General features: G+C 45.2%; 1 protein-coding gene across 1 annotated transcript in view; it reads left to right on the plus strand.

The window, feature by feature from the left end:
- Positions 1–350: 350 nt before the first annotated feature.
- Positions 351–15,025, plus strand: part of HCN2 (hyperpolarization activated cyclic nucleotide gated potassium and sodium channel 2) — a 102,831-nt gene continuing 88,156 nt past the window's right edge. The window contains exon 1 of the mRNA XM_063914482.1: positions 351–948. Within this exon, the coding sequence (XP_063770552.1) occupies positions 497–948 (452 nt within the window). The 5' untranslated portion in view covers positions 351–496. The remainder of the gene's footprint in view (positions 949–15,025) is intronic.

Below are 15,025 nucleotides of genomic sequence, written 5' to 3' on the forward strand. Positions count from 1 at the left end.
CGGTATCCTCCCTCCCGCTCTACTCTATACACACACTCACTGTCACCCGCCCTCCTCCACCTAGCCAGGCTCTGCTCCCGCTAACCACGCCCACTAATAGGGTCTTTTCCGTGTAAGATTCCCTCTTGGCTCCTCCTCTATACTTATAACCCCGCCTCTCCCGTATTTTCTTCAACCTATTAGTGGTTCTCCAATCAAGGCAGTCCGAGGCACCAGCTGCCACCGCTCATTGGTTGTATGTGCGGAACGCTTTCCCAATTGGGCGCTCTGTGCCAAGCACGGTAACGTCGCCATGGGGCCGCCCACCCGGCTAGCAACTAGTGCAATCCGGACCAGCTCCTCTCGCGTCAACGCCCTACTGCCCGCCCATTGGCCACCCCACCAAATCCCCGCCTATATAGTTCACCATTGGCCCGGTTCACTGTAGTGGCACGCCTACTACAGTGCCCCCGCCCCGCGGTCCCTCCCTCTGTTCACTCCGCAGGTCCCCGCTGCCATGGACGGGCGGGGAGGCGGCAGCGGCTGCAGCGCTGCGGGGATGAGGGGAGTGGAGGCGACTGCGACACCCGATGAGCAACAGCCCCGAGGCGCGGGGAGGAGAGGCACCCGCAGCCCCTGCAGCTCGGCGGGCACTCCGGGCACCGGCAAGGGCAGCCCGAATGGGGAGTGCAGGCGGGAGCCCTTCGAGGCGCCGCCCCGGGAGCACAAGGTGTCCTTCTCCACCGAGCCTCCGCGGGGGTCCTCCCCGGGCAAGGACACCGAAGATGGCGAGGCCGGCGAAGGAGAACTCCGGACTGGCTTCATGCACCGCCAGCTCTCTGCCATGCTCCAGCCCGGGGTCAACAAGTTCTCTCTCCGGATGTTTGGAAGCCAGAAGGCGGTGGAGAGGGAGCAGGAGAGGGTGAAATCCGCGGGGGCCTGGATCATACACCCGTACAGTGACTTCAGGTACCTGCTACCCTGCGGGAGGGACGGAGGGAGGTGGCTGCTGTGTGGTACCCGGAGCTGGTACCCAGCTGTTGCAGGGATGAGAGGGTGTGTAAGGGCAGTGATGGAGGGGTGTAGGTTCTGTGCATATAGGTGTTTGATAATTTTGGACAATAGTGAACCACACAGTATGGTGCTAGCATCTCCCAGCTCCGTTATAGCAGCTGCAATTAATGGTTTGCTTATTCAGGATCTGTCCATGGTGGCAGATCTCCTCTCATAGCCTGTGCTGAGTGGGTATTAATCAGCCATGGATGATGTTTGTGGTAAATATGTGGTCACTAAGGCTTTAAAGGGACACCAGAAGGTCACAGGGCTTGTCATCTTTCTGAGAGTAAGAAATGGAGTGAGAGGGTCTGTACTGTCATAGCATCATCTTTGTTCAGGATAAGCAGATCTGGCCTATGTGGCAGTGCACAGCTTTGCATTGGTGTCCCTAGTGCTTACTTCCTTACTGTCATCACTGCCCTTGCTTGCAGATTCCTATACCAATTGTCATGCAAGGGAGTATCGCTGGACACAGACATAAGTTAGGCTATGTAGGATTACACCTTGCCATCACTCCGCAAAGTCATTCACAGAGCAGTTTCATTTGACACTAACGTTAAGTGTAAGCATTTACTGTAAAGAGTTGACACATGTCATTTTAATAGTGATAACACCAGTGGATCAGCTAAACCAGGGAGCACAAAGAAGTCTGATCACTCATTTGGAGGGGTGTGCTTGCAGCAGGTTCTCTACTGCAGATAAGGCCTCCTCTACAGGTCCTTCCAGCATTGAATGAGTTACCAGCTCTCTCCTCCCTCTCCTGCTACTGTTCAAGGTTGCAATGTACTTGATATTTGTGTAGGCTTCAGCCATGTATCACCTGGTTTTAAAAGCTAAAGCCTGTGCTGTGGCTATTCATGACCCCTTATTGATTGTGTTTTCTTTCTCTATATGGTGTGTCATAACTGATTGTAAGGTAGTAGTGTGCAGGAGACCTTTCAAGGTTTATTTGCAAAAAATAAGATGGATGTATTATTCTGCTAGTGGATAGCTTTTATGGACTGTTAGTTTCCCCTGATGTCAATGTTACATTTGATACCCTGAATTATCCCAGCAGATATAGGTAAAGCAGTATGTTTGAAAAACCATGTACGTTAAAGGTGACTAAGCGGGGTTATATATTTGTTTATTCTCCTCTGATGGTTCTAACATTCTGGAAGTCTATTGTTAAGTAAGGCATGCAGAAAATAGTATTTTTTTGCTGTAATAGCAGGTTGGGAAGTAGTATGCTGTATGACTGAAGAAATATTTTTCTGAATTTCCCATACTTTTGGATACTTGACGGTATATTTGATTATGTGGAAAAGTTGAAATAATACAATATATAAAGTGATATGACACCTCTCATGCTCATGGCTTGCCAAATCTGCTTGCAAATATGTGTACTACTTTGGGGTTCTACTTGTGTCTGTTTATTGGAAAACAAATTCCAGTGTGTTTGCCAGATACTATCTCTCAATAGACAATAGTATACTTTTGTAAACGGTATGGTCATATTTATTTTGGCTTTGGTTTTAAGGGCTATACTCCTGGGTGCACATGTAGGGAGATGCATGTGCTGCTTATGGTAGTGTCAGTCCACAGATAAACAGCTGAAGTGCTGTGTATGTTGTGTAGTTTTAATCAGAGCTGTCCATGGTGCTGAAGTGACAGCTTGGTTAGGTCATGTCTTCAATTACTGAAGCTCCTCTTTCAATCACATTGAGAGATCCAACTTTTAATATGGCATGACTTGATATCTATGTTGATCTGTGTCACTCATCAGCCTTTACAATCTACTAGTATTCAAAAAGCCTCCACTGTGATGATCCTTATCACTGAAAAGGCCATGTGTATTTGACCCATTTGATTTTGTTTATTCCTAAAATTTGAGGTATTCCTTTTTCCTTTACAAGTGTCCCATTATTCTCTTTATGTAACTGTAATAGAATTGTCTACAATTGCAATGTGTTGATTTTGTGGTAGTAGAGTATGACCTACTCATGGCAACACTTGTCTTCTCAGATGAGGACTGATGCCACATTTAGGCCATTTGTGATATGACGGTTTCATTCTCTGTTCAGCATCCTTAACAGTGATGTACATAAGGCCAATGTGTGCATCCATGCTACAGCTCAGTGTTAAAAGATCTCTGTCAATACCTTTTTCACCTAAGGATGTATTGGTGTGATACAAAAATCTGCTTGCATCCTTTCTTTGTTTACAAGGAGCCTTATGTATTTTGCTGGAGAAGCAGAGTGTGTGTGAAGGATAGTTTGCATGCGTGTGTAAGTGCAATTAGCAGCTTACGTAGTGCAACGTGATCCTCACTATTTCTATCCTGTCGATATAAAGGTCTGTAGTTCTATCTTGCCATCTGCTAATGCGATCATCAAATTGTTTGTCAGTATATCTGTCTTTATTCTGTTCTCTCCTTCAAGTTGTGCCATCTGTTTTGCTATATCCTTTGTAATTGATATTTCTCTATGATAGATTCCATTGTATTTACTAAATTATCATTGCTATTTTGTCACATAACCTTCTATCTTACAAATATATTTTATCTGCAGATTGTTCACAAGTCTGCAGAAAATACAGTTTGTTATGTAGTGTGTAGTATGCTGCTCCTTATAGTTGTGATAAATTGTGGTACCTGTGAGTTTCGGTTGATGTTATGGCTACAATGTCTTATTTTCATGTTAACCTCTATAACAAAATACAGAGTATTATACTTTATCATATCTGGGGCATGTGTGCAAAGCAATGGCTACAGTAGTCCCTTGATGCAAAGTATTGGCAAGCTTGGTGCAGCTGGGTGACTCCGAAGGTCTGTATGAGTGCAGGACAGTGAGTCAGGGTTTTCTGTAATAGTTAAGGGCAGTATTTAATGCAGGGCAATGGATATCCAGATGCATAGCCGTTGTATTGTTTGTTAGCGTTTGGTTAGGCTTAGTCCCTTGGTGAAGATGATTGTTTCACACCAGTTCAAGACCATTGGTCTTGTTTATTATTTTCATACAGACTATGGCTAGGTGTATCTAAGATAATCTGTCTCAGAGTTCATTTACTAAAGCACGATTTTCATTAATTTCAAATAGCTGGAAAGTAATCACCAACGATCACAATCTATGTTGAGTTCCAGGGGCTCAAACACACATTTAATAGCAGGTGATTTTTTTTTTTTTTTATATTTAAAAAGTATAGGTCCCTACACACTGGCCGATAACAGTGAACGATATGAACGTTCTCGTTCATTAATGAACTAGAACTCGTTTATATCGTTCAGTGTGTAGGCACCAACGATGAATGATGCGCGGCCCCGAGGGCGTTCATCGTTTGTGCTGGGTCCCTTATGCATGTAGGCTAAAATGGACAATCTTGTCCGTATTAGCATGCAGTGCTATGGAGCCGGGAGACGGGGGGGGAGTGGTTAAATCCCCCACCCCCCCACCGCCAGGTGGGCCGTATCCGCCGTCGGGCAGCTTGGCGGTGGGTCGCCAAATGTGTAGGGAGCATATGTGAGTGTTTTTAGCCCTAGGAGAACAACATTGATTTAGATTGATTTGCATCGGTTTGAAATCAATAAAAATCTATGGAAATTTACCTTTAGTAAATATACCCCTTAGAGTTCTCTCTGAATGTAGGGCAGTGGATCAGATGGGATGCCTGAGTCCTAAATTGTAGTTTGTTACTTAACGCAGAATAGAGTTGATTCTAGGTCAGAGGTTCTCAAACTCGGTCCTCGGGGGCCCACACAGTGCATGTTTTGCAGGTCTCCTCACAGAATCGCAAGTGAAATAATTAGCTCCACCTGTGGACCTTTTAAAATGTGTCAGTGAGTAATTATTACACCTGTGCACCTGCTGGGTTACCTGCAAAACATGTACTGTGTGGGCCCCCGCGGACCGAGTTTGAGAACCTCTGTTCTAGGTGCAGAGTACTTGTTAAGGTTAGTACCTTGCTATAGGTTTTGACAGTGGTTCTTAAACTCGGTCCTTGAGGCATCCTAACAGTGCAGGTTTTAAGGATATCCATGCTTGAGCACAGATGGTTACAAATTTATTGAGGTATTAATTAAGACACTTGTGATCAAGAATGGATATCTTAAAAACCTGGACTGCTAAAATGCCTTGAGGAATGAGGTTGGGAACCACTGGGCTATGAGGTTTTCAGTGTTGTATGTGTGCATTGTAGTATGGCAGTAATGGTGGTTATATGCAAGGAAGGGGATCAGACGTGCTGCATGAGTGAAGGACAGCAAGTTTTGGTAGCTAAAGGATGCAGAGCTGTGAGTGAAGCCTTAAGTTGCACCATATTGTGTTAGTGCAGGAGTTCTCAAACTGTGAGTCCCAACCCCAAAGTTGGTCGCAACCATCTCAGCATGGGGTTGTGACTCCATGTTGCTGACTGTAAGGGCTGATGATGCCTCTGATCTCTCAGTCAGTGGTCCAAGGAGTGTGAAAAATAATTTAAATTGTGTGTTATTACTGACTTAGACAACTCTGCCCTCACCCCAGTGCTCTGCCTCTCCTGTCCTGCCCTTCAGTCGCTGCTTCCGCCGCTGCTACAAGAAAGCTGCATTCCTGGCTCCCTTGTCTACATGCAGTTACCCCCTGCCACCCTCTGTCTCACTTTGACATTTCCCTGTCACCATCTGCCTTCCCCTGTCACCCACTGCCTCTCCTTTTTACCCTCTGCCTCCCGCTGCCTTAACTTCTCTCCCACCACCACTATCTGTCTCTCCCTGCCACCCACTGCTTCTCCCTGTTATTCACTGCCTCCCCAGTCTTCCACTGCTTGTCCCTTCCACCCTCTGCCTCCCCATCACCCTTCGTAACCCGCTGCCTCTCCCTGTCACCCACTGCCTCCTTCCTGTCACCCACGGTCACCCCCAAAGCCTTCACAGCAGGTTTAAACATAACATTTGCATGAATATATTAAAAAACGTATACAGGACAGGGAATCCAAAAGGATCATTTCCCTGTGATTGTGTAAGAAATTAAGTGACGACAATAGCGGTCACCTCACTCCTGTTTTGTACCTCCAAAATGGTACAGTTCAGTCTGCTGGCCACACATGTGTGGAAGCCATTCTGTGGTAACTTGCTGGGGTTTTGTAATCATTTTTATTGTCTGACAGGGTTCCAGAGCAAAATAGTTTGAGCACCCCTGTGCTAGTGTGCTAAACAGTATATCAAGCACTATTTCTTTGTGGTTAGTCTCCACTCTGAGACAAACTCCAACTTCTCCCCTTGCAATTCTCCTGAGTCTCACCAGGAAATGTTTCCAATTAACTCAGATATCTAATTAATAAGAGGCTAATCCAGGCAAATTATTGTAAAATCCAATTAGGCAAGGGAACTGCTATGAAAATTGAGATCCCTTGTACAGAATATTTTTTCTTTTATGATTACTTATAACCTGTGGAAAAATGTAAGGTGTATTAATTCTATGTTGACACTACAACTATGATTTTGTGGTAATAGTGGTTAAATATATCTAGTAGATTGAATACTGACAAATCTATACACTGTACTGAAGCGAGCATAAAATGATGATTTATAAGGCAACAATAATTTATCATACGTGAAATCAGAACCTGGATTACGTAAACAGTATTTTGGTGATTTTGACTGATTGGCAATAATTAGAATTCATCTGACATTTCCATGGCATTATCTCACTCCAGGGAAACACGTCAGGAAGAAGTATAAGGGTTGGAGATGGGTGACTGCTAGTTTAGTTCTTATTTGCTTCTGAGGTTTTAGAAAACCACAAGATAAAAATTAAAAAAACAAGTAAGAATCACACAGAAGATTAATTAATATTAAACCCGATACTCGGTATTAGCCGCAAAGGTCTATTCATGACTGGTTTGATTAGTCAGAAAGAAAAGTGGTGTGTTACAATCGTAAATATTAGCAGCCAATGAGATTTTGGGTACACACCTGACGACGGGGTGACACAATGATGTGATGTAATGACACATCACACTGCTGTACCTGCTACACCAGTGATTTTCAACCTTCATCAATTCACGGAACACTGAACAGGGGGTCAGATGTATTAAAGGCCTAATTCAGGCTTCATTGCAGCAGCACAATTGTTCTCTAATGGGTAAAACCATGTGCACTGCAGGGGGGCAGATATAACATGTGCAGGGAGAGTTCGATTTGGGTTGGTGGGTTCAAAATGAAATATAAATTGCAGTGTAAAAATAAAGCAGCCAGCATTTACCCTGCACAGAAACAAAATAACCCACCCAAATCTAACTCTCTCTGCATGTTATACCTACCCCCCCCCCCCTGCAGTGCACATGGTTTTGCCCATTAGAGAACACATTTGCTGCTGCAATCAGGTCTGAATTAGGCCCTAAGTCTTGAGAAGTGATAAAGCAGTCATAAGTGCAAGGTGATAACGCACCAGCCAGTTAGCTCCAATATGTAAATTTACAGGGGCTGATTGGCTGGTGTGTTATCATCTTCCACTTATCACTGCTTTATCATGTCTCCAGGCTTAATACATCTGCTCCAAGATTTGAAAAATTGCAAGGCACACCATCAGTACCTCTCTGGGGGGGAAAAAACCACACACAGGGAAATAAAACAAACATATTTTGGCCCCCACGGGAAAAAATACACACATTGGCCCCCACAGTAATTAAACAAATGCACTGACCCCCACAGTAAGTAAGCACACTGTCCACCACAGTAATTTCACACATTGCCCCCCATAGTAATGCCACCACACACTGTCCCCATATTAATTCCACACATTGGCCCCCACAGCAATTAAGTTAATGAAAAATACACTGGCTCCTACCAGTGAGTTAAATGATGTGAAGTTCAGCTTTCCCTCTAGCTGCCTCAGCGGCAGGCATTGATGCAACCGGAGAGTCCACAGCTCAAAACAGTAAGGAGCAGCACTAAGGAGGTAAGCGGACAGGAAGCAACATGGTGTGCATGACCTATGAGTCACGGTGCATCTGCATAGGTCACGCTCCGGGCTGCGGAAGTGCCCAGCGCTGTGTGATCCCATTAGTGATGACGGGCATCTCTGATGGCTGTGCAGCACATCTGGTGGCACACTAGTGTGCCACGGCACAGTGGTTGGAAAATTCTGTGCAGTACAACTGCTGATGTATCGCTACATGCATGTAACAACACAGCGTCGGCCGTGGACATGCAGCACATCCAATGGGACGGTTCAATGAATGACGGCAGTTAACGATGGATTGGGCATACACGCTATACTGTGGTTGTGCAGATTGATGGAAAGTACCAATATGGCACGATATTGATATAATCCCAGCTGTACAATTAAATGTAAAATCAGTGTTTTTTGCCCTTAATAGTGTTGCGGTTTTAAATTCTGCTGGCAAGAATGTAGAAATTGATGGATTTGAAAAGCTGCCATTTAGTAAATAAACTTGTAACTGTAGTGCAGATCAGAAAATAGTTAGAAAAGCTGAATAGTTGCTATGAGTAACACTAGGCCTGTGCACACTGCACTAAGTTGAAGAGTAAGCCTATGGGGTATATGCAATTAGCGGCGAATCACGGCAATTTTTTGCCCGTTTTTTAATTCGACACAATTCGACCGTCGAATTCTGGCAAGTGGGTGCCGAAATTCACCATATTCAATAAAAAACGGATTCGACAGTCCCGCTGTCGAAAAACGGCCGATTTGACGGATTTTTATCCGATTTTTTAAAAACGGGAACAAACGGTAAAAAACCCGAAAAAAACTGCGTGGGGTCCCCCCTCCAAAGCATAACCAGCCTCGGGCTCTTCGAGCCGGTTCTGGTTCTAAAAATCCGGGGGGGAAAATTACAGGGAATCCCCCGTATTTTTAAAACCAGCACCGGGCTCTGCGCCTGGTGCTGGTGCAAAAAATATGGGGGACAAAAAGAGTAGGGGTCCCCCGTATTTTTTACACCAGCATCGGGCTCCACTAGCTGGACAGATAATGCCACAGCCGGGGGTCACTTTTATACAGCGCCCTGCGGCCGTGGCATTAAATATCCAACTAGTCACCCATGGCCGGGGTACCCTGGGGGAGTGGGGACCCCTTCAATCAAGGGGTCCCCCCCCCAGCCACCCAAGGGCCAGGGGTGAAGCCCGAGGCTGTCCCCCCCCATCCAAGGGCTGCGGATGGGGGGCTGATAGCCTTGAGAAAATGTAAAGAATATTGTTTTTTCCAGTAATACTACAAGTCCCAGCAAGCCTCCCCCGCAAGCTGGTACTTGGAGAACCACAAGTACCAGTATGCGGGAGAAAAACGGGTCCGCTGGTACCTGTAGTTCTACTGGAAAAAAATACCCAAATAAAAACAGGAGACACACACCGTGAAAGTAAAACTTTATTTCACACCTGCCGACACACACATACTTACCTATGTTGACCCGCCGACTGCCACGCCCCCATCGTCACTGAAGAATCCTGGGTACCTGTGAAGAAAATTATACTCACCTGATCCAGGGTCCAGATTATAATCCACGTACTTGGCAAAAAAAACAAACGAACACCCGGACCAGGTGGACTGAAAGGGGTCCCATGTTTACACATGGGACCCCTTTCCCCGAATGCCGGGACCCCACGTGACGGCTGTCACAGAAGGTCTCTTCTGCCAATCAGGAAGCGCTACTTCGTGGCACTCACCTGATTGGCTGTATGCGCATCTGCTGGCAGACAGCGCATTGCACAGCTGCCTCTATTAGTTTCAATGGTGGGAACTTTGCCGTCAGCGGTGGGGTTACCCCGCGGTCAGCCGCTGACCGCGGGTGACCTCACCGCTGACCGCAAAGTTCCTACCATTGAATATAATGGAGAGGCTTTGCGATGCGCTGTCTGACAGCTCAGACGCGCATAGCCAATCAGCAGAGTGCCAGGACATTGCGCTCGCTGATTGGCTGAAGAGACCTTTCTGTGACAGCAGTCACGGGGGGGTCTCTGCATTCGGGGAAAGGGGTCCCATGTGTAAACACGGGACCCCTTTCAGTACGTTTGGTCCGGGTGTTCGTTTTTTTTTGTTGCCAAGTACGAGGATTATAATCTGGACACTGGATCAGGTGAGTATAATTGTATTCACAGGTATACGTGGATTCTACTTGGACAAGTGGACCGAACGTCGTGTCAACATAGGTAAGTATGTGTGTGTGTCGACATGTATGTAATAAAGTTTTACTTTCAAGGTGTGCGTGTTCTGTTTTTATTTGGGTATTTTTTTTTCCAGTAGAACTACAGGTACCAGCGGGCCCATTTTTCTCCCGCATGCTGGTACTTGTGGTTCTCCAAGTACCAGCTTGCGGGGAGGCTTGCTGGGACTTGTAGTACTACTGGAAAAAACAATATTCTTTACATTTTCTCAAGGCTATCAGCCCCCCCATCCGCAGCCCTTGGATGGGGGGGACAGCCTCGGGCTTCACCCCTGGCCCTTGGGTGGCTGGGGGGGGGACCCCTTGATTGAAGGGGTCCCCACTCCCCCAGGGTACCCCGGCCAGGGGTGACTAGTTGGATATTTAATGCCACGGCCGCAGGGCGCTGTATAAAAGTGACCCCCAGCTGTGGCATTATCTGTCCAGCTAGTGGAGCCCGATGCTGGTGTAAAAAATACGGGGGACCCCCTACTCTTTTTGTCCCCCGTATTTTTTGCACCAGGCGCAGAGCCCGGTGCTGGTTTTAAAAATACGGGGGATCCCCTGTCCATTTTCCCCCCGGATTTTTAGAACCAGGACCGGCTCGAAGAGCCCGAGGCTGGTTATGCTTAGGAGGGGGGACCCCACGCAATTTTTTTTCGGGTTTTTGCCATTCCATTTAAAAAAATAATAATAATATATATATATATATATATATATATATATATATATATATATATTTTTTTTTTTTAAAAATATATAAATAATACTTGTGCCTCCAAAAAAGACAAACCAAGTACCTAATCCCTTCTAATATAAATAGATATGCTATTACCAATAAAAAAATACCAAAAAAAACATGTTTTAATTTTTTTTTTATTAGATTCCGCCACCAAAGGGTGGCGGATTGAAAATGACGAATTTACTGTCTAAAAGCACTGTTGTCGAATTTCCAAATTTCAATTGAATATACTTTTGGCGAATTGCCGCATTTGTACCATTGCAGAAATGTCGAATTTCACAAAAGTCGAATTTCAAAAAGTCGAATTTGGAAAGTCCGTTTTTTTGACGAAAAGTACTGAATTGCATTGTCGAATTTTTTTTTTTTTTGGCGAAAAAGTCCCGTTTTTCGACAATTTCGGGAATTCGACCGCAATTGCATATACCCCTAAATGTGTTTAGTGTTCTGTAACCTGTGAACAGAATCTGGGATGCCCATGTGACTGTAAATCTATTTCTTGCAGGTTTTTAGTGCAACAACGGGAGCAATTCAGTTGTTTTGCATGCCCTCTGCTTGGCATCTATAGGTGCCCGACACAGCAATTCCTATTAGTATTGTCGGATAAACCTGGCATAATGAGTGGTTAGAGCGCCCAAACCACTAACTTTGCACATATTTATTCTCACACCTCAGGAGGCTGCAAGAAAAAAATGTCTCTCCCATGGCTAACAATTGAATTGCTCTGTTGGGCGCTCATTAATTTAGAGGCACGGTGGGCGTCATGGCAAACAATTGAATTGCCCTCCCAAGTGTCTAAATAAAAGAAATAAAAAAATCTGCTAAAGGGATTGTTCACCTTTTTACTGTTCTTTTTATTGACGCTTCTTACACTGCGCCAGGGGTATACATAAATGATCCGAGATTTCTGAACGTGTGTGACACTTTACCAGAATTCCACTGGTATAAACCAGAATGATTTGGAAACCTACAGTTTTGGGTGGTGAACATTTAGATAAGCTAATAATAGCAGCCATTTGTAGGCAATACATTATTTAACAAAACTAATTCTAGCTTTAGGAAAGAGCAAATTCTGCGTCAGAGAGGGGTAGGTATGACTTTCTGGGAAAGCCAAAAAAAAGGTAACAAAAACTACTGAATGGATAAAGGTTTTTTTTCTTTATTTTTTTTTCTACTCCCTCAGGGATTTAGCTGCGCTAAAATACACAATTGAGTCCATTTTATTAGCTTTGAATGATCATTTTTAAGCCTGAAAACTTGATTACCACCTCTCAGCATTGGGCTAGTATGACCTTCATCTCACCACGTTAAACATCTTGTCTAATTTCCCCTCACAGATCAGGAACAATACAGTAGTTTATACAAGGCCTGTGGCGCTGTCTTAATATGTTTCGTTTACACTCAACATCTCATGTGCCTTGTTCCCAATATTATAATACATGTGAATTGTAACTCTACATATCAAGATTCAGGTGGCTATTGATACAGTGAGGGAAATTCAAATGTTTGAAAAGTCGGTTGGGTGTCTATTTTTTCCTGTCTATTAGATAGGAAAAAACAGACTCCCAACTGACCTTCCAAACATTTGAATCTCCCCCAGTATATTATGATGATGAAAAAAAAAAATTGGACCAACATACAAAATAATATAAAAGTAAATTAATAATAAACTTTAATTTAGATGTCTGACCCAGATGGAATAACCTGAGCACAAAGCTAGCCAAATAGCTGTTAGTGACCTGTATATTCAGATTTTATGGCTTGAGAATAAATGTACAGGCTGTTTTCTTGTGAGAAATTATGCCTTTGTGTGGTGTAACACAAGCGCTTTAAGGGGGAGATTCAAATGTTTGAAAAGTCGGTTGGGTGTCTGTGTTTTCCTGTCTATTAGATAGGAAAAAACAGACTCCCAACTGTCTTTTCAAACATTTGAATCTCCCCCTAAGAGTCTGCCTTCACAGTTAGTGCATACACCATGTCACAACTGAGGGCCTGAGCTGATGGGAGGCAGCCTCAGTTGTAGGGGCTGAGATGTACCGGAACCTGGGAGGTTGTATCAGACCCCTGGACATGTAAGTAACATGAATAATAACTGCCCGAAGGCGTGACCACGACAACTTGGATAAAAGTCAATGATGTTTATTATGACAACTCCGCAACACAGCAGCAGTAAAAGAAAACGTAAAAGTCAGCAAAGAATAAATACAGTTCCTGGGTACTACAGGATGGCAGGAGCCACAGGGCACTGGTAGTGTGAGATAGTTCTTATAATCTTCTAGATGGAAAGTCCTTACCAGGCCCGACTGTAGCAATGGAGATAACCCAGGATTGTGCCAGCTGGTGTTCCAGGAAAAGCTGGGTTGCTGAAGATAAAACGGCTGCTGTGGATACTGGCTGGAACCAGACTGTTGTTAGCACGGAGTGGATACTGGCTGGAACCAGTTAAATAATAAATGAACTTGGGAGCGATGAAATATGAACTGAAATGTAGAACTTGAGAGCGGAGAAATAATAATACCGGTGGAGAGTGGTAAAGTGTAGAAAGGACACCGGCCCTTTAAGAGAAGCTGTACTCTGCTGGAAGCTGAGCTGGAAGCAGATAATGTTGTAGCTGGAAACAGATGAATCCACAATGGATTGGAGAGTCAGGCTACACCGCAGGTGGAATGCTGGTGCGGATCTCTATGGTGGAAGTCTTGAGACAGGAGCTGGAACCTGGAAGACAATCACAGGAGAGAGACAAACAGGAACTAGGTTTGACAACCAAAGCACTGACGCCTTCCTTGCTCAGGCACAGTGTATTTATACCTGCAGCAAGGAAGGGATTGGCTAGGCAATTATGCAGATTATCAATACTGAGAACAGATTGGTGGAAATGATCAGCTGACAGAATCCAAGATGGCTGCGCCCATGCAGACACTTGGAGGGAAGTTTGGTTTGTAATCCATGTGGTAATGAAAACAGTAATGGCGGCGCCGGCCACCGGAGACAGGAGGCGCCAGGCTGACAGATGCACATCCAACCACGCGGACACAGCGGAGGCCGCGGCTGACGTAATCGCCACTCAGACACTCTGCATGCAGAAGTTCAGGGACGGCGGCGGAGGCCGCGGGAGACGCCATGCCAGGTGTAATATGGCGTTTACTATGACAGCGTCCCAGAGTGACAGGAGAGGATAAAGGAATGTACACATCAGGATAACAGATGGGATCCGGTCCTGGAGCGCTGAGCCAGCCTTAGGAGGCATCTGATGGGTAAGAAATGGCGTCCAGATACCCGGATCGTGACAGCACCCCCCCCTTTAGGAGTGGCCCCAGGACACTTCTTTGGCTTTTGAGGAAACTTGGAATGGAATCTCCGGACCAAGGCAGGAGCATGGACATCAGAAGCATTGGTCCATGAACGTTCCTCAGGACCATAACCCTTCCAGTCAATAAGATATTGTAGTTGACCGTAACGGTGACGTGAGTCCAGGATCTTGGCCACTTCATACTCAACGCCTCGTTGAGTTTGGACTTTCGGAGTTGGAGGAAGTGAGGAATGAAACCGATTCAAGATCAGCGGTTTCAACAGGGAAACATGGAATGTCCTGGGTATTTTTAAGAAGGGAGGCAACTGGAGTCTGTAAGCAACAGGATTGATGACTTGTTCAATCTTGAAAGGACCGATATAGCGAGGTGCAAACTTCATACTGGGAACTCTTAACCTCAAATTCTTCGTGGATAACCATACCCGATCACCCACCTTGAGAGCAGGAACTGCTCGACGCTTCTTATCCGCAAACTTCTTGTACCTGAACGATGCCTTGAGCAGAGCTGATCGTACGCTCTTCCAGATATTGGCAAACTGATGCAAGGTGATATCCACTGCGGGAACAGAAGTTGCTGGAAGCGGTTGGAACTCAGGGACTTTAGGGTGGAATCCAAAGTTAGTGAAGAATGGTGTAGAAGCAGATGAAGAATGATACTGGTTGTTATGACAGAACTCGGCCCAGGGAAGTAATTGAACCCAGTCATCTTGAGAGGAGGACACATAGATGCGGAGGAAGGCCTCCAAGTCCTGATTCACCCTCTCGGTTTGACCATTGGTCTGAGGATGGTAAGCCGTGGAAAACTTTAGCTTGACTTGGAGGACTTG

The sequence above is a fragment of the Pseudophryne corroboree genome, chromosome 1 (genome assembly GCF_028390025.1).
Source record: "Pseudophryne corroboree isolate aPseCor3 chromosome 1, aPseCor3.hap2, whole genome shotgun sequence".
NCBI classification, from domain to species: domain Eukaryota; kingdom Metazoa; phylum Chordata; class Amphibia; order Anura; family Myobatrachidae; genus Pseudophryne; species Pseudophryne corroboree.